Source organism: Eulemur rufifrons, chromosome 2, assembly GCF_041146395.1.
Source record: "Eulemur rufifrons isolate Redbay chromosome 2, OSU_ERuf_1, whole genome shotgun sequence".
NCBI classification, from domain to species: domain Eukaryota; kingdom Metazoa; phylum Chordata; class Mammalia; order Primates; family Lemuridae; genus Eulemur; species Eulemur rufifrons.
In genome coordinates this window covers 94468550-94490284 of record NC_090984.1, presented here as the reverse complement: position 1 = coordinate 94490284, position 21735 = coordinate 94468550, and the positions used below count along the sequence as shown (strand labels likewise).

General features: G+C 37.1%; 1 protein-coding gene and 1 pseudogene across 12 annotated transcripts in view; one reads left to right on the top strand and one right to left on the bottom strand.

Annotated features, from left to right (window-relative positions):
- Positions 1-20543, bottom strand: part of GPHN (gephyrin) — a 540339-nt gene extending 519796 nt beyond the window's left edge. For 8 of the 12 annotated variants that reach the window (XM_069487828.1, XM_069487899.1, XM_069487867.1 and 5 more), the window contains exon 1: positions 20096-20543. In XM_069487828.1, the coding sequence (XP_069343929.1) occupies positions 20096-20159 (64 nt within the window). In that variant the 5' untranslated portion in view covers positions 20160-20543. The remainder of the gene's footprint in view (positions 1-20095) is intronic. The other 4 variants (XM_069487876.1, XM_069487811.1, XM_069487819.1 and 1 more) reach the window with 3 other exon arrangements.
- On the top strand, positions 14410-14523 carry LOC138381013 (U6 spliceosomal RNA; annotated as a pseudogene).
- Positions 20544-21735: the final 1192 nt, after the last annotated feature.

Sequence of the window (21735 nt, the reverse complement as noted above, 5' to 3'; positions counted from 1 at the left end):
GCATTAATATAGCTGTAATCAAATAAAGACACATTCAAGAAACTTCAATCACATACACTTGAAAATGTACATTATTTTGTAAAAATCTGCTTTGTACTTAATAATTTCAAAAAATGAAAGCTATTTGTTAATTTTAAAGTTAACAAACCTTTTAATGATTTTGTTGTGTCTGCTTTTTGTTGGAAAGCATTTGAATATTTGGTTGCAGCATGGAAGTCCACAGTTTCAGTTGATCCTCAGTCATTTGTGACCTTAGGGGCACCTTCATTTGGGTTAGGTAGGGGAATGTAGAGCTGCAACAATAAGTGGTTGAAAAGCAAGAAAGTGGTTTTCGGGCATGTTGTTGAAGGCGTGGGTACTCTATTGCATTTTTCCATATTTCAATTGGATCTTTCTTAGCATCAAACAATGACTTTAAAATGTCATCTACTGAGCACTCAATCAATTCCACCTGTAGTCCTTTAGGTGCCTTGGTGATATCAACCAGGTGAGGATGAAATGCCAATTTGTATATGATATGATTCTCAAAGTCAGCGAATCTTTCATTGTAGACTCCAATTAATAGGCCTGTAACAGCTGTGTATTCTTCAAATGATTTGCATATATCATCCTGCTCATCAATGACCTTTGCTAACTGGTGAAAATGTTCATCCCAAATTTCCTTTTAAAGAAGAAGTGTTTTGAAAAAAAGCTTTTTTCGAAATGCTTGGATTTTTTTTTTTTTCCCACACATCATATATAGACTTAGTTTTACCTTACAAAGAAATATTCAAGTTGTTTTGATCTGACATGATATCACACAGAAATGATGCATTCCTACAGAATGGAATAATTCAATAATTCACATTGCTGATTCTGTTCTTCATACAATTTAACTATCTGTTCTCACAGAGATAAAACTTTGGCCAACACCTGTCCCTGTGACAGCCAACACACTTTACAATGATATAGCAAATCCACACAAATCCACACTGAATACCTCACCGTTCAACTTTAGCATGTTACAAAACTGACGATGCCATGTTGCATTTGCACGAATATAGTTAATACTACTTATAATTTGTTACAAAATGTCACTTAAAATAGATAGTAGCTGTAGCACAGAGATTTTGCTGATGCAAGATACAATGAAAAGAAATACCTGCATCTGGATCTGTTAATACTTTTTTATCTGTGCAATAAACCCTTCATGTTTTCCTGTCATAGTAGGTACACTGTGTGTTCATATACTCACTAAATTTATCAAATTCATTCCAACTTCATGACATTTATCTTGAAAGCTATTGAAGATATCTATTCCCCGTGTTCTGTTGGCAAGAGTGCCCAAAATGAATAACTCTTTGTAGCAAAGAAAATCTTCTGTTATGACCCAAATGAAGTATAAAACCTGCACTGAGTCAGTAATATCAGTTGATTCACCCAAAGTAACTGAATAATATATATTTTCCTTTTGAAGTACTGCATGAAGTTGTTCTGTTAAGTTGAAGGCTAATCCATGCTGCCCATCAATTATGGTTCCCCTTGAAAGAGCAGTTCTTTGTACTTTGAAATGTTATTGGGGTCCTACAACTTCAACAATGCATTCTTTCACAATTTCTACATCACTGAATGCCTTTCCTTTTTTCCCCAAGTATATAAGCTACTTTGTAAGTTGCTTCAGTGGCATTATTTCCAGGTCTTATTGCTGCTTAAGAGAATTGTCTTTGCTTTTGCTTTTCATCTTTTAATTTCTGCAATACAGTCTTTAGCACCTCCCTCTAATTTAAAATATTTGTGGTCTTTATGAGTGTTTATAATGCTGATGAGCATTGAATTTCTTTATTGTTGATAATGCAGTACCACAAAGCAAGCAAATCATCCTATCTTTAGCAGAAACAAGATAATATTGTAAGTCCCAATCCTCATTCAAAAAAACTTGTTTTCTTCCTTCAGTGTTCTCTTGGTCCTCTTTGACATGATGGGCTGTTAAGCAGACAGAATTAAAAAATACTGTCGAGTTGTGCAACTATTCACAAATTCCACTTCAAACAGAAACACAGAGCACTGTTGTCAAAAGCTGATACCAGACTGGTGTACTTGACTCCCATAAACTCATCAACCAGTCTTGTGTGGTAGTGGTGCCAGTCAGGCAGGGGAAGTTACAGCTAAATCACTACTGTAGCAGCTGTCAATTTAGCTCTTATGGCTTACTAATGTTGTAATTGTGCCAGTCAATCTGGGAGGATTATTTCTTTGAAACTTATTTTATTCTTTGGTATTTTAAATCCATTGATTTTAAAAATAAAATAAAAGTATAAAGACAGACAAAGATGTATTAAAAATAAAGGAATTGCTCTGTAAAAATTGGATTTAGTCAAAAGGCCACATTTAAGGACCTAGAAGGCTACATGCAGCCTTAAGGCTGCAGGTTCCCCACCCCTGGACTAGGACAAGATTTCTGCCATACAAAGTTTTCATATTCAGAATATATAAGGAATTCCTACAGATCAAAGACAGCCTAATTTTTAAACATATCAAAAATTAATATATTAAAAGGTGCTGACCATCATTATTCACCTGGGAAATGAAAATGAGAAGCCACTGCACAATGATCAGTATAGCTAAAATTAAAAAGACTGATAATACTCAATTTTGACAAGAATGTAGAACAGCTCAAACTCTCCCACACTGCTGGTGGGGATGTCAAATGGTACAATCACTTTGGAAAACAACCACCCAGTAACTTTACTCGTAACAATGACACAATGTTTATCAAAGGCATACACAAGAATGTTCATAGCAACTTTTTCATAAGAATTCAAATGTCCATTAACAGAAGAATAAATAATGAGTCATTCATTCAAAGGAATACTACATCCCAATAAAAAGAATGAATATACACCAACATCATGGATGAATATCGTAGACATAAGTGAAAGAAGTCATCCCTTAATATGAAGTTCAAGAACAGGGAAAACTAATCTATGATGATAAAAAAATCAGAATAATGATTACTTGGGAATAGCAGGGGAAGTGGACATTGAGTAGTAAAAGACATGAAAGAGGCTTCTAGAGTACTGGAAATGTTCTATATCTTGATCTGGATGGTACTTACAAGGGTCTATACACATTTAAAAAACTCATCTTGCTATACAATTAACATTTGTACATTTTACTGTATACATATTATACTTCAAAATTAAAAATTTCTCCTACAGCAGGCAAATCAAATGGCTGTATATTTGGAGCAAATCTTCTGAGTACAAAGGATATATACACTATATAATTCTTTAAAAATACACAAGACTAGCAGTAAGATGGCCAGGGTTTTAGCCCAACTCTATCACTTAGATGTATAACCTTAAATAAGTCATTTAACTCGGTCTTAATTTCTTTACCTACTAGAGTGGGTTAATACAGGTAATTCTTAAAGCTCTTTCTGCATCCAAAAATCTGAATCTTTAAAATGTTTAATTAAAAAAAAAGGATTCTCAAATTTCAAATTACCATATAGTCATCTAAGGCTTAAATGTAGCAAAACTGTATTAGCTCTTGTAATTCTAATTCAAGACAGTTAAAATCAGATAACTGCATGCTGCTGTTTATACTGAATTCCCTATATCTATATTTAAGTTCGACTACTTTAGCCTAGACACTCTGATGCCATCCCTTCAGCAGCCAAGAAACCTTGACAGGTAGATTACCTTTCCTTTCTTTTCTAAGAATGGGTTATTCATTTTTCCAGGCCTTACTCAAATACCACCTTCTTTAAAATACCATCCCTCCTACAGCCATTCAGTCAAAATTAATTGTTCTTTCCTCTGTGCACCCACAGCATGCTGCTCATACTTTCATTATAGATCTTATTTCATTCTGTATTTTAGCTACTTGCTTTCATGTATGTAAGTGGGCCCTTTCCAAAGGAAGGATATACCCACTCAGCCAGTCAGATCAGCCAAATCAACCCTGGAAATCAATGTTAACAGCACAGTAAGATGACCTTTATATTTGATTCTATGTTAATGGTGGCAACGTGAGACAGCAGATAAACTGCTGTCCTCTACTCAAAGCAGGAAGAGATTAGAAGGAATATTCAAGATACTAAACTAATTCTAGTCCTTACTTTAGCTTACTGTCCAGCAGAACAATGAAACAGCCATAGGCAGACAGCTGAATAAAGAAGTAAACTAGGCCTGTAATGGAGAAACAAATTATTTATCAAAATAATTAACATAAAAAAGTATTTTATGTCAATAAATAGATGGTTAGAGAGAAGGCAGCTGGACTATTTGGGGGATATACATTCAGCATCCCTTTTCTGTTAAGTGACCTTGCTCCTATCCATATGGTTGGTACAATATAACCTCTGATTACAGATGACTGGTCTAGGACAATCGGTGTTCTTCCTCAAAAATTTTCAAAACACATTGCAAAAATAAAGTCAGTCCTCTGAATGGTTGAAATGGTAAGATATAAACAATTAGAGAGCTGTCCATAGCGCTGTTTTTCCCAATGTGAAAAAGGCAGATCTGTGGTGAGAGAAAATGAAATTTACTTACAGGTTAAATCAAATACAAGACACAATCCTTAGGACCCTGAACTCTGGGTCCAATATTTCTAGGGCCTCATCCTATATTTGGATTTTAAAAGATAGACATCCCAATATTCTCATAATAAATGTTCCCTCTAGGCTCACGCCTATAATTCTAGCACTTTGGGAGGTTGAGGTGGGAGGATCACTTGAGGCCAGGGGTTCGAGACCAGCGTGGGCAACGTGGTGAGACTCATCTCTACAAAAATAAAAAAAATTAGCCAGGTATGGTGGCATGCACTTGTAGTCCCAGCTACTCAGGAAGCTGAGCCAGGAAGATCACTTGGGCCCAGGAGTTTGAGGTTGCAGTGAGCTATGCCAGTACCACTGCACTCTAGCCCAGGCAGCAAGGCAAGACCCTCTTTCTATAAGAAGTAACAATAATAAATAAATGTTTCCTTTTACTAAAGCTGGTTCAATTTGAATTGTCACTTGCATCCCAAACAACCCTGTGAAGGACAGCTAATTTGATGACCACCAATTAACCATGTTTCCTAGTATTCATACCCTCGTGTGGTCCCTTCAGACAAGGACTTTGGGCTCAGCATGTGACTATTTTAACCAATAGAATAATGACAGAAGTGAAGCTGTGAAAGTTTCAGGCCTAGCCCTTAATTGGCCTGGCATCTTCTGCTTCCTCCTTCTCACAATGATTGCTCTTGGAATACTTCTTGGAACCCAGCAATCACACCATGAGGCTAATGAATCAGTCATGTAAAAAGACTCACATGCAGGAGAACCAAAGCCCTGCCCAGCAGTTCCAGTTGAGCCTCCAGATGACTATAGCTGTATCAGAACCCCAACCAATACCACAGGAAGCAGAACCACCAAGTTAATTGACAGAAATGTGAGAGACTAAATTGTAGTTTTAAGTAACTTAGTTTTGTGATGTTTTATAATGCAAATTTTAACTAATATAAAACTTCAATTCATCTGCAGGTAACTTGGAGTTATATTTTCCTCATACAGACTATGTCTTGGAGCAGGGGTTGGCAAACTACAACCCTTAGCCCAACTCTGGCTGGCCATCTGTTTTTGCAAATAAAGTTTTGACAGAATTTCATCATGTTCATTCATTTACACACTGTCTGTAGCTATTCTCAAGCTACAAGGGCAGAGCTGAATAGAAAATCATATACAGCCAACAAAGCTAAAAAAATTACTATCTAGCCTATTACAGAAAAAGTTTGGCAAACTCTGCCATGTGGTACTTGGCAAGTGTTTTAATATAAAAATGACTTAAAATGTAAACCTACTTTATAATCAACTTCTCATACCTAAAGCATGACATTATAAATACTTAGCAGTCTTAGCCTAACACAACGCAAAGCACATCATATTGTATATACCGAATTGAGTTGTATTGTTTGTTAGCAAGTCAGGCTATGGTCAGACTAATACATTACTCATGAACGGAAAAACAATGGAATAATAAAATTAGATCCATTACTATTTAGCTGCTTAAAAGTTTCTACTATGGGGGGGTCTCCATTATTCATCTTTGAGTTTCTCATATATTAGACATGACCCATTTCTAAATGGCATTAAGAATCAGAAAAGAATATTTCATTATGATACATAACTAACAATTTTTAAAAATTAATCCTTCACAAACCCACCTGCAGAAGAAAATTGGAAAATCCAAGCCCAATATTAACCTAAATTGATGATTCCCAAACTTTCCTGCCAAAAATTCTCTTTGGTAGTGCTGTAAATTTGATAGATTCTCTTCTGGCATCTGATATTTCATAAAGTATCTCTCCCTTTTTATCCATAATACTTTTTCTCCTTATGCCCCAAGTCATTATTTATTCAATCCTAAACACATAAGTTCCAAGCCCTGGCTCCTTATCCATAGGGTTCACATTTTTCTCATGTGGAGACAGTTTTCTGCACAGGTTTTAACAAGCCTTGGAGACTATCAGAGGAAGTTTCCTATAATACATTACTTTAAACCTGTATCTTAAAAATCTCAAATTCTTGCCCTTGGTCAATATACTACAAATAGCATCTTTTGACTCTATTTTCCCAAAAATTTAAGTTGGAAAAGAATTTAGATCAAGCAGAACCCCAAGATAGTACTGATCCTTAATGATGCTCCTAAAATAAGATAGAATAGTAGGAAAACCACATGGGGATAAAACCAAGATTGAGCTCAGATACCTAAAAGTTATATTGATTGCCTTCTGTTGCCATGTTTATAAAGGTAATTATATTCAAATTTATCAAAATACACAATGACAAACATTTAATGAGTACTTAGTATGTGGGCATACTCATTAAATACTTACATTCATTATCTCACTTATCACAACAACCCTCTAAGGCAAGCATATTACTATTATTTCCCATTTTACAGATGAGAAAACTGAAGCTTAGAGAAGTTAAATAACTCTAAAAACTTAACTTCACTTAATTTAGGTATAAACTCAGGTAGTCTAATCCATAGCCCACCTACTATTCTGATTATCTGTGTGAACTTAAAACATAATATTGTTCATCAAGGGTACGTTTTATTTTTACAACAGCTTTATATTATTAATAAATATATAATAGCAAAATAATCCTAACTTTTTGGGGGAGATTACTAATTTTCTTATCCAGATCTCTAATATATCAATACATTTTAATTTTAAAAAGAAAAAAAGTAATACCTCAAATATCCCTAAATCACTATCATTCATCTAAGTTTGACTGTGGGATTCAGTTATTACATTTATATTCATGTAACTTTTATTGTAAGTCTTAAGCATTTTGCAATTTGAACTCTCTGTAATATGTGATATTAAATGAAATAAAATTGCACATATACAGTAGAAGTAGCAAATATTTATTTTTATTTACACTTGATATGAGTATCAGTGTCTTTTTCTAGCAATTTTTCCTGTTTGAAGTATGGAAGATATTTCTGATCAATAATTTTGCTGTTAGTATAATAATATATTGTAGACAACATGAATACAACAATGATACAATGGTAAATACAAGGTATGTTCCTCAGAATGGGATTAATAAAATTTTAGAACTGACGGAGATTTTAGATATCACCTAGTCAACTTTCCATTTTGCAGATAATGTAACTAAACTCCCACTAAAAAAATCCAAAAGAGAAATTCATGTAGGCCGGGCATGGTGGCTCACACCTGTAATCCTAGCATTCTGGGAGACCAAGGCAGAGGATTGCTGGAGCTCAGGAGTTCAAGACCACCCTGAGCAAGAGCGAGCGGGATTCTGTCTCTAAAAGAAAAAAAAAAAAAAGAAAGAAAGAAAAGAAAAGAAATTCATCTAGTGTTCTTTCCCCATCCCCATGTAGCGATAACTGACTGGTCAGTTTCTACTCTTTCCTAACATAGATTTTCTGAATAAAATAAGAATATATTCAGTCAACATTTTAATATGAAAAAAGGAAAAAGAAAAAAACTAGAAATGTTGATTAGGAAAAAAATACATTTTTAAAGGCAAATTCAAGATAAAATAATTAGCTTTCAAAATAGAGATTATTATAGAAAACAACTATTTCTACAGCAGAGAATTGAAGAATAAACATAAAAGTCTTACACAGACTTCCAAAAGAACATTTGCTGGGGAAAAACCACCATTTTCTAAAGAGATGTTGAATAGAACTCTAGTGGGTCTTGGAAAAGTGTTCAATTTTCAAATAAGGTTTGGATGTACTAGACTAAATAAAGGTTAAGAGGGTCCACAATTATTACTCACATCTTTAATATGCTTTAATATACTGTTAATCTCCAATAGGAAGAATACATTATGTAGCACTTTCCAAATTTATTTGACAATGTAAAACCTTTTCATACAAAGCTATTATACCATCTCCTAGATAAGTATTGCTAGAACAAAATATAACAAACACTTGGAGGCACCATTTGCAGAAAAAAAACCAAAAAACTAAAGACCCACAGCTGATCATAAATTCAAAATAAAGCAACATAAAAGGGGTGTTTGAAAGAGTGGTAAAATCCTACTCTCTATTACATGCATACTACTATTCTAAAATGTCCTTAGATAACCATTCTTCTGTAGAGTATGAAAAAGTAGAAGTCAATCATTGTGAGTGTTCCTGATATATAAATTAACCACCCTCGATATTAAAGGGCTCTGGGTTTAAGCCACTAATTGTCACAACCTAACTTGCTCCAGTTCTAATTTAAAACTCTGCCAGAGGAGTGTTTTCATGTCAGAAGCAGGAAAGAAGGGCAGATATAATAAACTATATTCTTACCAAAAAAAAAAAAAAGAAGAAAGCAAAAAGGCATTAAGATTTTAAGGACTCTTTAAAAAAGGCGTTGTCTTCCCAGCACACTTTTCCCCTCACGATGACAGAAAGTTCTCTCCTTTTGAATACTTCCCTTTTCCCTCTGCAATAGTCTGAATGTATTTGTCTCCCCCATTCCCAAATTCATAAGTTGAAACCTAACCCTCCAGGATGATGGTATTTAAGCAGGTGGAGTCTTCGGAGGTAACAAGGTCATCAGGGTTCTACCCTCATAAATAGGATAAGTTCCCTTATAAAACAGGCTTCACGGAGCCCTCTTGCTTCCATCATGTGAAGACACAGCTAGAAGACAACATCTAGAAAGCACTGTCCATAGGGAACAGGCCCTTACCAGACAAATCTGCTGGTGCCTTGATCTAGAACTCCCCAGCCTGCAGAACTGTAAGAAACGAATTTCTGTTACTTATAAATTACCCAGTCTAAGCTATTTTGTCATAGCAGCCCAAATGCGCTAAGACATCATCTCTATGCGACTCTGGTAAGTTATCTATTTAGTGTCTCACTCCCAAGGATGGACATGTGATATAGACCTGGCCAAAGTCACTCTCCTGGTCACAATTATTGACCCAAAGACGGACATATGAGACAAGCCAGGTTAAGGAACTTCCTGGAATTTCCTATACAAATGTCATGAAAAAGAAAATCTTTTCTCTAGATTCATTAGCTGGGAAGGAGAAAGCCTGAAATTGCCTGATACTATAAACTTCTCAACCCTCCCGTTCTCCACCTCCCTCCTCGCCCCCCAATTCTGACTAGAAGAAGGAAGTCAACCTACAACATACTCAGAAAACAGAGCACATATTCTATATTCTTTAAAAATGGAGAATAAAGGTCTATGATTATAGTAATTCCCTGATCACATTCTTTGAGTCCCTAAAGTCAGCTCCTCCTCTATACTTCATGACTATGTAAGTTAATCAATTCCCCTTTACACTTAAGCTAATTTTGAGCTCAGTAGCTATCATTTGCAAAGGGTCCTAATCTACCTATATAACTCAAGAAAGAAATATACCTCAAAAGAACTGTAAAGATTAAAAATTTAATACTCAGTGAAGGTAGACATATTAATTTGTACATCCTTGTTGGAAGGAAAGTTGGTAATTTCCATCAAATTTTAAAATTCATATGCCCTTTACCCAAAAATTCTATTTATAGTAATTAATCTTACATTATAAAAAAACTCACACTCACACATATGTAACCATAAACATATGATATTATTATCTACAACATTTGTCACAGTGAAAATAAGAAGCTCAATGTCCATCAATTAGGGACTGCTTAAACATAGCATAAGCCATGATGCAATAAAATAGAGCCATTGAAGTGAAAGACATATATGAACATCTCTAAAGATCTGTATGAAACTAATACCATTATAAGGATTAAATGAATTAATAGGCTTAGTATCCGGCTCTAGAAAGTATTTTACGCTTGTTAAGCTCTCAATAAAATTTACTAATATTATTTTCACAAATTTGAAAAGATGTCCAAAATATATCGCAGAGGGAGGAAGTACAGGAGCGAGGTGCAGAATACTATGCATGAGCAAGATCACAAACTCAAATACCTACAAGAGTCAGGAGGATAATATAAATAGATTAAACAGAAACTGTGGGAAACCAGAGAATGACCTATCTCAAGGGGGCAGTCACTCTAACCAACTATTGTCATGTGAGAAAGAGGTTGTAGCATTGCTGAATCTTAAGCAAAAAATACAGGTTTTATATGAAATATGTCTTAAGTAGTAGAAACAAATATTTTTTCTAAAAAACACAATACAGGCTTAACAAAACATGGATACTGGTCAGTTATAGCCAGTGGTCTACCAATTTGCAAACTCTGATGTACTATATGATTCCACATAGGCATATTCAAATATATGATCACATACAGAAGAATAAACGAAAACCAAATTTTTAAAAGTGGTTAACCTGAGAAAGAGAGAGACTAGAGAAGTAAGATGATAAAGCTTAATTTCACATTTTACCTTTCTGTATTATTACATTTTTTACAACACACAAACATACTTTCATAAGTCTTTTAAACTAATTAAAAGATGACATAAGAATTTGGGAGCTTTCCCACTTGAAGTTTCAAATGCAACTTCTACTACATGGATATTAATTTTATCAAAGCATAATTTTTAGTTTGCATTAAAACCAAAATGTTCAGTACTGACTCTTAAGTGAAATGGGGATCATGATTTTTAAATGTTTCTTCACCATTTTTATGTCTGAAAGTAGTATTTACTGTTTTTAGATGCAATTTCTTATTTCCAAGATCTCCAACAGTTCTTAACCTGAATTAGACTTTAAAGATTAACTTCAAGTGCATTTTTTTCTTAATGTTAAAAAAAAAGAACAGCAAATAGAGAATTAGAGGAAACATTTCATTTCTATTTAGCACTCAGATTGTACTTGTTCTTTTTCTTTCACAAGTTTTTTTTTGTTTGTTTTTTTGTTTTTTGAGACAGAGTCTCACTCTGTTGCCCAGGCTAGAGTGCTGTGGCATCAGCCTCACTCACAGCAACCTCAGACTCCTGGGCTCAAGCAATCCTTCTGCCTTAGCCTCCCGAGTAGCTGGGACTACAGGCATGCACCACTATGCCCGGCTAATTTTTTCTATATATTTTTAGGTGTCTGGATTATTTCTTTCTATTTTTAGTAGAGATGGGGTCTCGCTCTTGCTCAGGCTGGTCTCAAACCCCTGACCTCGAGTGATCCTCCCACCTCAAACTCCGAGACTGCTAGGATTACAGGTGTGAGCCACCACGCCTGGCCCTCTTTCACAAGTTTCTGCATTTTTATTAACATATTCAGTATCAGGAAGACACAATTAGCTATGACCCTGAAATTGCAAAGTAGTATACAAAGAAATAAGTAAAAACATTTATTACAGCAATACCTATTTAACCTCTGATACCCTGAAACCAAAAGTGAAAATATTTATTTTTTAGACCCCACTTCAAGTCTAACTGAATGTATCATAATATCACATATAACTCTTAACAAGTCTGTTTATGTGCTTCCCAAGGATACATTAATAGATTAGAAGCTAGAAGGACAAATGTATAAAATCATAACTGACAACCAAATAAATTATGCAACCATCCTATTGTACACCACAATAACAGATATTTAGAATAGAATATAGAAATATAATTGCTAAGCACAGTCAGATTTGTGCTTGAACCCTGACGCTGCCAGTGCTGTAATCCTGAACAAGTTACCTAACCTCTATACTCCTCAGTCAGTATAAAAGTAATAAGATAGTACTTTATAAAAATTATAAAGATTAAATAACATAACCAATGTGCTTAGCACAAATAGAATATAAGTGCCTAATAAATGTTAGCTATAATTATTTAAACTTGGATTAAACAAAAAAAAATTCTGTTCAATTATCTTCACTTAGAAATCAGGAAATATGTACTAGCTTAAAATTTTGTATCAAAATGGCTTAAAAATAAAAAGTTTTGGTGCCTGTACTTAAGTTATGTACATAAAAATAAAATACAGAAGTATTTTATTCCTTGAAATGCAACATAAATGAAGCATGAATTTGTTAATATCCAACCTGACTGAAGTGTTTTCATGTTAGTGCTAGAATATAAACTCCAAGACAATAAGGACCGAACCTGTCTTACTTGCTAAGGGCTTGGCACACAGTACGTGCTGAATATTAAATACGTCATTTCTTTTGTTCCTCGCATTAGCTTGGTAAGGTAAGCATAATTACCCCAATTTAAAGCTAAGGAAATTGAAGTAAAATGTGATTGCGTGTCTTGAAAGTGGTAGAAGAGGTACAACTTTTGACTCCTAGCAGTGCTATTTTAATTAGCAGATTTAATCATTGACATAACAGCATTTTCAATTTTTTTGGCCTATAATTTCAAATTTTCAGTTTTTAAGATAATACCAAATTCCAGTGTTCCAAAATAATCCTCATACAAACTATGCCCAGTGTCAATTAAAGCAATATATGAAATTTGACATGATAAAACATCTCAAATACACAGCATTATTAATATCGCCCTGTTACCAGGAATATATAGCTTTTAAAAAACACTTAATCCCTCTTCATCTACCCCAAAATACCATTTTATTAATTGCAGCCAAATTCTAGTTTAGTTAAAACGTTTCTGGGTAGCTGCTTCCTAATGTACTATATAAATTTCACACCCCAATTTTTTATTAAACACCTTCTATGCAATTACTTCATTAATACATGCTATGAAAAAAAAAGGGGCACAAGAGAAGCAAAGAACACAATCACCTGCTTCAAGAACCTTAAGATCTACTTTAAATAAGAAGTGAATACATGGAACTGCTAGCAAATTGCTCCAAAGCAACATTCAAAGAAGAAAGGAACTAAAGATTATTGTGTATGTGCTCCAAGTTAAACATAGATGCTCAGCATCTTCACATACATTATCTTAGTTCTTAAAACTCTGTGAAGTAGGTGTTTCCATCTTTGTTTTGGAGAAGAAAACTAAAACTTGGAGAGGCTAAATGGCTTCCCCAAATAAAGGGCAAATAGAAGATGAAATCCAAGTCTGTCTCACTCCAAAGTCTTTTTTAACTACACCATGCAGCCTCCACAAATACATAACACGGTATAGATAACATTTATAAACACTGTAGGAAAACAAAGAAAGACATCATTGAAGAAAATAATTCCTAGGAAAGATTTTGTTGAGAAGTGAAGCCTGAGCTGATTCTGAAACTAAGTGTAAGACTGCTAGTAACAGAAAGAAGATTAATGCCACAAAAATTTCTAAATAAAAATCTAAATTTTATCCTTCAGTTTATAATGACAGAACCTAATTTCAGAAAATTTGATGGTTTCTTCCATTACTTATTATCTTACATTTTTATGTGCATTATACTCCTCACCCATAATCATTCCCATTATAAAGACAGGAAAAAATTAAGTCTAATATCCTATGTTTCTCTTTCCAGCGGGTCAGAATGCTAAAAGTAGAAACATACATTGCAATGAGAGCCTGAAGTGATCTTAGAGAATGATTTCTTCATTTTAGTGGTAAGAAAAGCTGGGAGAGAATTATGTAATATGCTCCAGTCAATAAAACTTCACTAGCTAGACTAGCATTAGAACATGAGTCTTCCAGTGTTCTGTGACCCAGTGCTGCTAACATTTTTTTGCCAAAGTACCAATAACAAAGAAGAATGATGAAGTCTGGAATTCACTTGAAATATAATGGGTTCACTTGAAATTTCTTTGAGTTTCTGATTGTACCTTAAAAGCTTATGTGAATTCTACACTCTGTGCCTAATTTACTTATGTTTATCTTAATAGTAAAGTGATTTAAATTATAGACTCTCAAGTGAAATTATACTTCAAAAATGATTCTTTGTTACACAGCTTAGATTCTCAGCCTTTGGGGTATCCCTTGACACAATGCCATGTACCCCAATTTGAGAAGCAGTGCCCAAATTATGGTAACATTTCTTTTACCACATCTCATTTCCTTGCTCTTTTATTTCTGAAATTAAAAAATATTTTTAAAGTACAATAGTTTGTGCTCGGTTCAGCAGCACATATACTAAAATTGGAATGATTCAGAGAAGATTAGCATGGCCCCTGCACAAGGATGACATGCAAATTAGTGAAGGATTCCACATAAAAATTTTTTTTTAAATAAAGCACAATAGTTTTAAACCAGCTCTTTCACAATGTATAAATACTGGCAAAGTTACTGTGACAAAGCCACTGGAGTCATTTTAATTATAAAATTTTTAAGAAGTTCTACTTACTTAGTTAAGATGAATTGATTAAATACAAACTAGTTTATGAATTCATATAAACACCCTGGATAGAACTTCTCCTTGGCAATATTTTGTTAGACATTTGCTTTTTGAGAGGTGGCTCAAAAGAATTTTTTAATGAAAGTAAGATTACATATCATTCCTATTGACTACAGCCCCAATTACTTTTAAGAAGGTTAAACAGTATTTTTTTCTTTCTTGGTATTTATCTTCTCTGCCCAGATGTGAAGGAAGAAATCTTTTGTGGTTTTTTGTTTTTTTTTTTTTTTTTGAGACAGAGTCTCACTCTGTTCCCCGGGCTAGAGTGCCATGGCGTCAGCCTAGCTCACAGCAACCTCAAACTCCTGGGTTCAAGGGATCCTCCTGTCTCAGCCTCCCGAGTAGCTGGGACTACAGGCATGCACCACCATGCCCAGCTAATTTTTCATATATATTTTTAGCTGTCCATATAATTTCTTTCTATTTTTAGTAGAGATGGGGTCTCGCTCTTGCTCAGGCTTGTCTCGAACTCCTGAGCTCAAACGATCCGCCCACCTCGGCCTCCCAGAGTGCTAGGATTACAGGCGTGAGCCACCGTGCCCGGCCCTTTTGTGGTTTTATTATGTTATTTTTCAGGATCTCTTTTTTTAACATCTCAAATTCCAAATATACTTCATTGTTCTTCAATATTATTTGCAAAAGCAGAGTAGAGATTTTATCTATGTAACTAGATTGTTTCAAAAAAGCACCCTGTTCAACTTAACAAGGAATCTATCACCAGTAAGTTAAAATCGACTCTTATTCATCACTTCCACTCTAATAGCATACTGTTGATTCTCCAGTATATGCCTCAGTTTGAGATCAAATAGTAATACGTGTTTTTAATATAGTTAAACTTTTACTACGTAGCAACTAGTACTTCATAAAGTCTTTGAACAGTGATAATATTAAACATATTCATTAGAAATTAATTTAACATTTTCCTGCTTGTGACTAAACATTTAATTCTCTAATACATTGCTTCCAACCAAAAATTCATGAAAGAATGATCTAGTTTGAGAAATAGGTTTCTTTTTAACAGTAGTCATATAGATCAACATTAAAAAACACATACCAAAAAAAAAAAAAAAAAATAGCTGAGTTTGCCCTAACACACAAATGCCACTTGGTAGGATTCAGGTTTTGTTTGCAATAGTGATTTGCCTACTTAGTGACAACATCTATCCAAAAAAAAAAAGATATATTTATATATCCTTTCCTTATTAATAAATTTATTTTTCAGAAAATGATACTGACAATATTTAATAAGTTTGAAGAATGAAATAAAATAAATACTTGAACATTGAACAATTCCAGAGTTATAAGAGGAGCATCTTGGATTAGAACTCAGTTTTTGAACATTTTGAATGATTTTATTTATGAATGAATGAAATACTCCCTATACGTTACTGCAATATTTTTGGTGTCCTAGTTTACAATTAGCCTTTTCTCTAATCTTTATTTCCTACTCTTACATTTGTTCCAATATGTCCTACTGATTTCAAATCAACAGCTTAGTGCAATAGAAATGTATATTAATAGAGCAAAAATATGATTTTACCAAATGCCCTGTCCCCCAAATTTGTATCTTTTTCTCACTCACACCACAGTCAGTGAAAATTTAGGCAATGGATTATCACATTTAGTTAAGTACCTTCCTACCAAACATCAGCAGTGGCTAACCAATGGAACATACTTATCTGATTCTACATTGTATACATACATGTATTCATTATTTTCCTAGTAATCCTTTTGCAGAGCTTCTACAGTGGTAGAACTAATGTGCTGCCTTGATAAACAGCTTCTTTTAAAACAGAATAAAGTATGTAAAAAGTGACACGCTTCAGATATAGTGAGCCTGCTATGAAATTGTTAAGACTGACTACTGAAGCTGTTAAAAAAAAAAATTCGTGTTTGTTTCATGTTATTCATTACCACATTATCTTTAGATTCTGCTATAAATAGTAATAGAAGTAGAGAACATTAGACACAAAAATATTAAAAACAAGAACTTAGGTCACCAAAGATCATATAATCTTCATTTCTAGCAAATCAATATAAGATAATTACCAATAAAGATATTGATCTTAGAGATGGACAATAATCCTCAACATAAAACATTTCCATGTACATTCTATTTTATATATATGCATGTTCTCATTTTCCTGATTAAAAAAACAATTAGTATAACTAGAATATCCATGTTATATTAATTATCATAATCTGATTTCCCAATTCTAAATAATTCAAGATAGTCAAGCAAACAAAAAAGCTTTTGCTAAATACTTCCCTTTCTACCATTATTCTTTAAAAATTCTAATACAGTTAATGAATTTGATGAGAAATTTGAATAGACTGTATTATATCCGCCAAATTCATAACTGAAATGAAGACACCAAAACATCTAGAGAATGAAAAGTTTCAAAGTACAAACATCTTTCAACAGGTAATGTTACAAAGAAGTCAATTAAAGACTTTAGAAATGGCAATACAGTTTCACCAAAATACTATCTAACGGATTGTAAACTGTATGGGTGGGAAGATCACACTTTCCACTACCTTTGTAAAATAGATTTAGATAAAATACTTAAAATCATTATTGTGAAGCATGCTCAGGAGATTTTATAAAAACAAGCCCTCCACCTTTAAGCCACAAATTATAACATAAAAACTGTAGTTTTAAGTGTGGCCTCTCAACTCAATATTCTTAAGTATGAAATTATAATACTCAAGTTCAGTAAAGCATAAGAATAGTAAAACTGCAACACTTGAAGTTCTAGAATACACAAAATTGTATAACATAGCTTCGTTTTTGTGTGTTTTTCCCCCAAAATCACATGGAATGTCAAGTCCCTAGAAATTAAATTGTTTTTAATAAAAATCTGTTATTCACAGACTGAGGACTGGTGCTCTTTGCTCTGATTCTTCTCCATGTTTCCATGTTCCATCACAGTAGGTAATATTAATATCGATAACTTTTCAAGAAAAGGCCTGAGAGTTATTTCTGACTTCAAATATCCATTTTATCATAAAATCCTATTGCTCTCTGTTACCACTTCCTCCAAATCTGCAGCTTCTTTTGCATTCCTTCAGCTACATCCTGTTCCTGGCCCTTGACTTTTTCCCCCTAGACTACTGTACCCCATTTTCATGAGATAACGTTTCCACATTATCTTTAACTCCACCGTCAATGTTATCTTCCCTCCTTGACATTTTGCCTATGCCACCTACCTATTCCACCTGGGCTTTTCAAGGCCTTTACAATGCATTTTTATTCTGCTCAAGAGTCTCATCCTCAACTACATATTAATTTATTTATAAGGTTGCTGCTGACTTTCAGCTCCCCTTAAAAATGCCAGCTCTTCTTGACTCTGGTAAATGTACTAAATTCTTCCTTCAGGTAGTCACATTTGTTCCTAATCCATCTGAATATGGAATTCCTTTAGCATTTAGCCCCCAAGCACATAGGTAACATATTAGACAATTTTTGTATAATAATTACGTACATTGTTTCTTCGGTTGTGTTAGCCCTATTGGACTATAGGGATACCAGATAAGGGCTGCATTTTTCAAAGCAGTCTTATGTCACTTCACCAAAGTAAGATGATTCATTAAATAAAACTATTACAGAAATCTTAAATAAAAAATGTATATTTTTTTAAAAAATATTTCTATTATTTAACTTTTAAACATATATGGCCTTTTATTTCCAAGGACAGCTGACATATTTTGGTTTCTATTAAACTTCACTCTCAGTACTCATTTTCAAAGCATGGCTAGAATTTAAAGTGCAAGTTGAGGGTTGATATAGGCTATATACTTTTACAACCTGCGACCAGATCAGCAATGTCAACCCCAAGAATTCTGAGATACAACTGAATCTTCACACAAGCAAACAGTTTCAGCACCAAAAGAAGAGAACAGCGTGTCTTCTGAAGAGAAAGGTTCCCCTCCCTGCGACTGGTTTAGACTAGTTTCTCTATCCCAGGGGCTTTCAATTAGAAAAGGTCAATTAATCACTTGTTAATATCTGGAAAAAATACCAGGGAAAGGCAATCCGTTTACTTAAAAGAGAGGAAAGGGGGCGATGGATATCCCTTTTCATAAAACTCGGCAGCTAAATTAAGCTTTACACTCAGTACCTACCGACAGTCTCAGATATTTTTCCTACCTAATAATAAAAGCAAGTCTCATTCAATTTAGTCCCTTCTCGAGCACCGTCTCAAGCTGTCAGAATTTGTCAAGGAAAAAAATTAAAAAAGAAGTAGGGGAGACACTAGGATTCCCATCTACATCGCTTCTTTTTCCGAAATCACATCAGTCTTGGATTTCCTTCACTCCAAACTAAGCTGTCTGATTCCAAATATAGTTCTTTAACCCCCGCCTCACCACTCAATTACACATAAACCTTGGCAACTACAAAACCACAGCAGAAACCCCTTACAAATCGGCTTGCTATTCATCTTGGAAGTCATGCCCTGCAGCAACTGCCTATCGTCGAACTGAGGGATATTACCCAAATACAACGCAACGGAATCAGACATGCAGAGCACACACGGCTTCCGTGAAAGAGGGAAACGCGACCCGGGAAAAGTGCGCTCCTCACCAGCCTCGGGACGATCCACGGGGGGTGGGGGTGCCCAGAAGGGAGGGGCAGAAAGGAGACCGAGTGGGGGAATCCTTCCCTCTCAAGTGAAATGAACAGGATCCCCGGCCTCAGGCTGCAGCCCGTCCTCGCTAAGGAAATGAAGAGGCAGTCAGCGGGCCCCTTGCTCGGAAAGGAAGAATGCAGACACTTTCCGAGGTCCGGACACAAGCCGATCCTCAATCTCCCGGAGGAGGCGAGGGGTGTCCCACGGGTGGCTGAGGGGATGCCCGGCCCGCTAGGGGCAGCTGGAGGCGGAGCCCTTTCGTCTAATGAACACCTGAGTCGTGTCCGGCCGGTGCCCGGGGCAAGCACCGCTAGAACGGCGTGGGGCCGCCCGGATGGGGGGAGGGGGAGGAAAGAAAGGGGGTGGAGAAGGGATTCCCCCCTCTCTGAAGAGCACCGCCAAGGATGAGCCTGGGCCAGCGGAGACCGGCATGCTTCAGACTGCGGAGCCAGGATCCCGCCGCCTGCACCGGCAGCACGGAGCCCCGCAGCGCCCGCCGCACCGGCCCCTCGGTCCCCGGGGGCCAGGGACTTCGGCTGCGAAGGCGTTGGGGCCTGACGCCCCACGGGGTCGGCCCCAGCTCCCGGGGGGACACGCGGGAACACCCCCAACCTCCAGCAGCTCTCAGCGGTAGTAAAATGGACCCCCCAGTCCCCCACCTCAGCCTTCCCTCCTCCCGAGGCCGCAGAGAAGGGCCACCACAGGCGAGAAGCCTGAGGCAAGTCGAGGGCAGCAGCAGCAGCGGTCCCGTACCTCCTCCCCCGGTTACCTGTGAGGACTCCGACACGGATTTGATGATCGTGGTTAGTGAGGATCATTCCCTCGGTCGCCATGTTTCCCAGCGCAGTCACCGCACTGACAGGAGCCGGAGAAGCCGGAGCCCGGAGCGCGCGGGCCGGGAGCGCGCTCGCCTCGGAGAGCGCGAGAGCTAGGGAGCCCGGGGAGCGCGAGACGAGCGGGGAAGGAGGGGGAGGCGGCAGAGTACTCGGTGGCCTGCGTCGGGGAGAGGCCGCGCCAGGAGAGCGCGGGTCCGCGGAGGAGGCGGAGTTAAGGCGCGCGACCCGGTGTCGGGCTAGGAGGAGGCGAGCTGGGGTTGAGGGACGCGGTGGCCTCCCGGGGAGAGCACGCGGAGGTGGCGGAGAGAAGCCGGAGATACCGGGCCGCTCTGCTGCACGCGAGACCCAAAGCGGCTGGATGGCTGGACTGAGGGAAAAGGAGAGCACACACTCTGGAGGTTGCGGAGGCGGAGTCGGGGACAGGGGCGGAGCTACACCCCAAGGCGTGGAGCTCGTGGAGAGTCAGGGGAGGAGTGAGAGCTCGGATGCAGAGTACTGGGAGCGGGAAGGAGCCGGTCCAGCCTGAGTAGGACCCGTGAGCGCTTCTGGGCGCGCGAGTAGTACCGGATTGGCTGGGAGAACGCGGAGCGGGTGCGCGCGAGGCACGAACGCGGTCTCGGCCGGGCCCCAGACAGAAGCAATCCCCTGCCGAGCCTGGCGCCTCGCCGGTTGTCTGCCGCCTCGGCTGGCTCTCCCCGGCGGGCCAGCCCCTCTAAGGAGGAACCGTGGAGGGAGCGAGGCAGGCTCCGCACGCCAGGCCTCTCCTCGCAGCTCTCAGAAGCGGCCGGCCACCCCACTGAATGCGCCGGGGAAACTGGAGGTGGCCGAGAAAGCTGCGTGGATGGCAGAGCGGCGGCTACTGCGACAGAGAGTCTGTGGTGGGCGAAGAGGAAGATATCCTGTCCCGCCACATCTTAGCCGCTTGCTTCCTCTGTCAGCGCTCTCTGAGGAAGGATTTACGCCTACCGGTGCTTTAGGATTCCGTCTCCAAGTTAGTACCTACAAGACAATCCTCACAAGCGAAGCTCAGGAGTCTGAAGCAGGGCATCTTGAGTGCCTTCACTTCCTCTTGCTGCCCCATGGTTTCATACCCTTAAGCCTTCTCTCCACAAACTCTGCTTTTATATGAAAAACAACTGTCTACTTAGGGAATGAGAAGGACATGTTCCACCTGAATCACAATAAATTGCTATGGAAATTGAGTTTCCTTTCAGTAATTGTGAGATATAAGATTGTCATGAAAATAGCTTTTGTTGCTATTTATTTCCATGTGCCTTTCATAAAATGTGTTATTAATCATCTGTGGCTATTTTATGTCGGCTTCTTAGTTACCTTTCTGGCCGTTTAAACTTCTGACTTAAAAAAAATTATACATCATATATGTTTATTTATTTTTTCTTCTGTTCTCAGCCACGGTAAAACCTGGAAGCGTAAAAATGAAAAGCAAAGTGAACTATTAAAAAATGTGTAATCGCCAGCGTTTCTACACAATTAAAATCTCAGTCAATTTGATTATGAGTTTTTTATTGTTCCAGTTGGAACGTGAAGTTACTCATCCTGTAACTGAGTATTC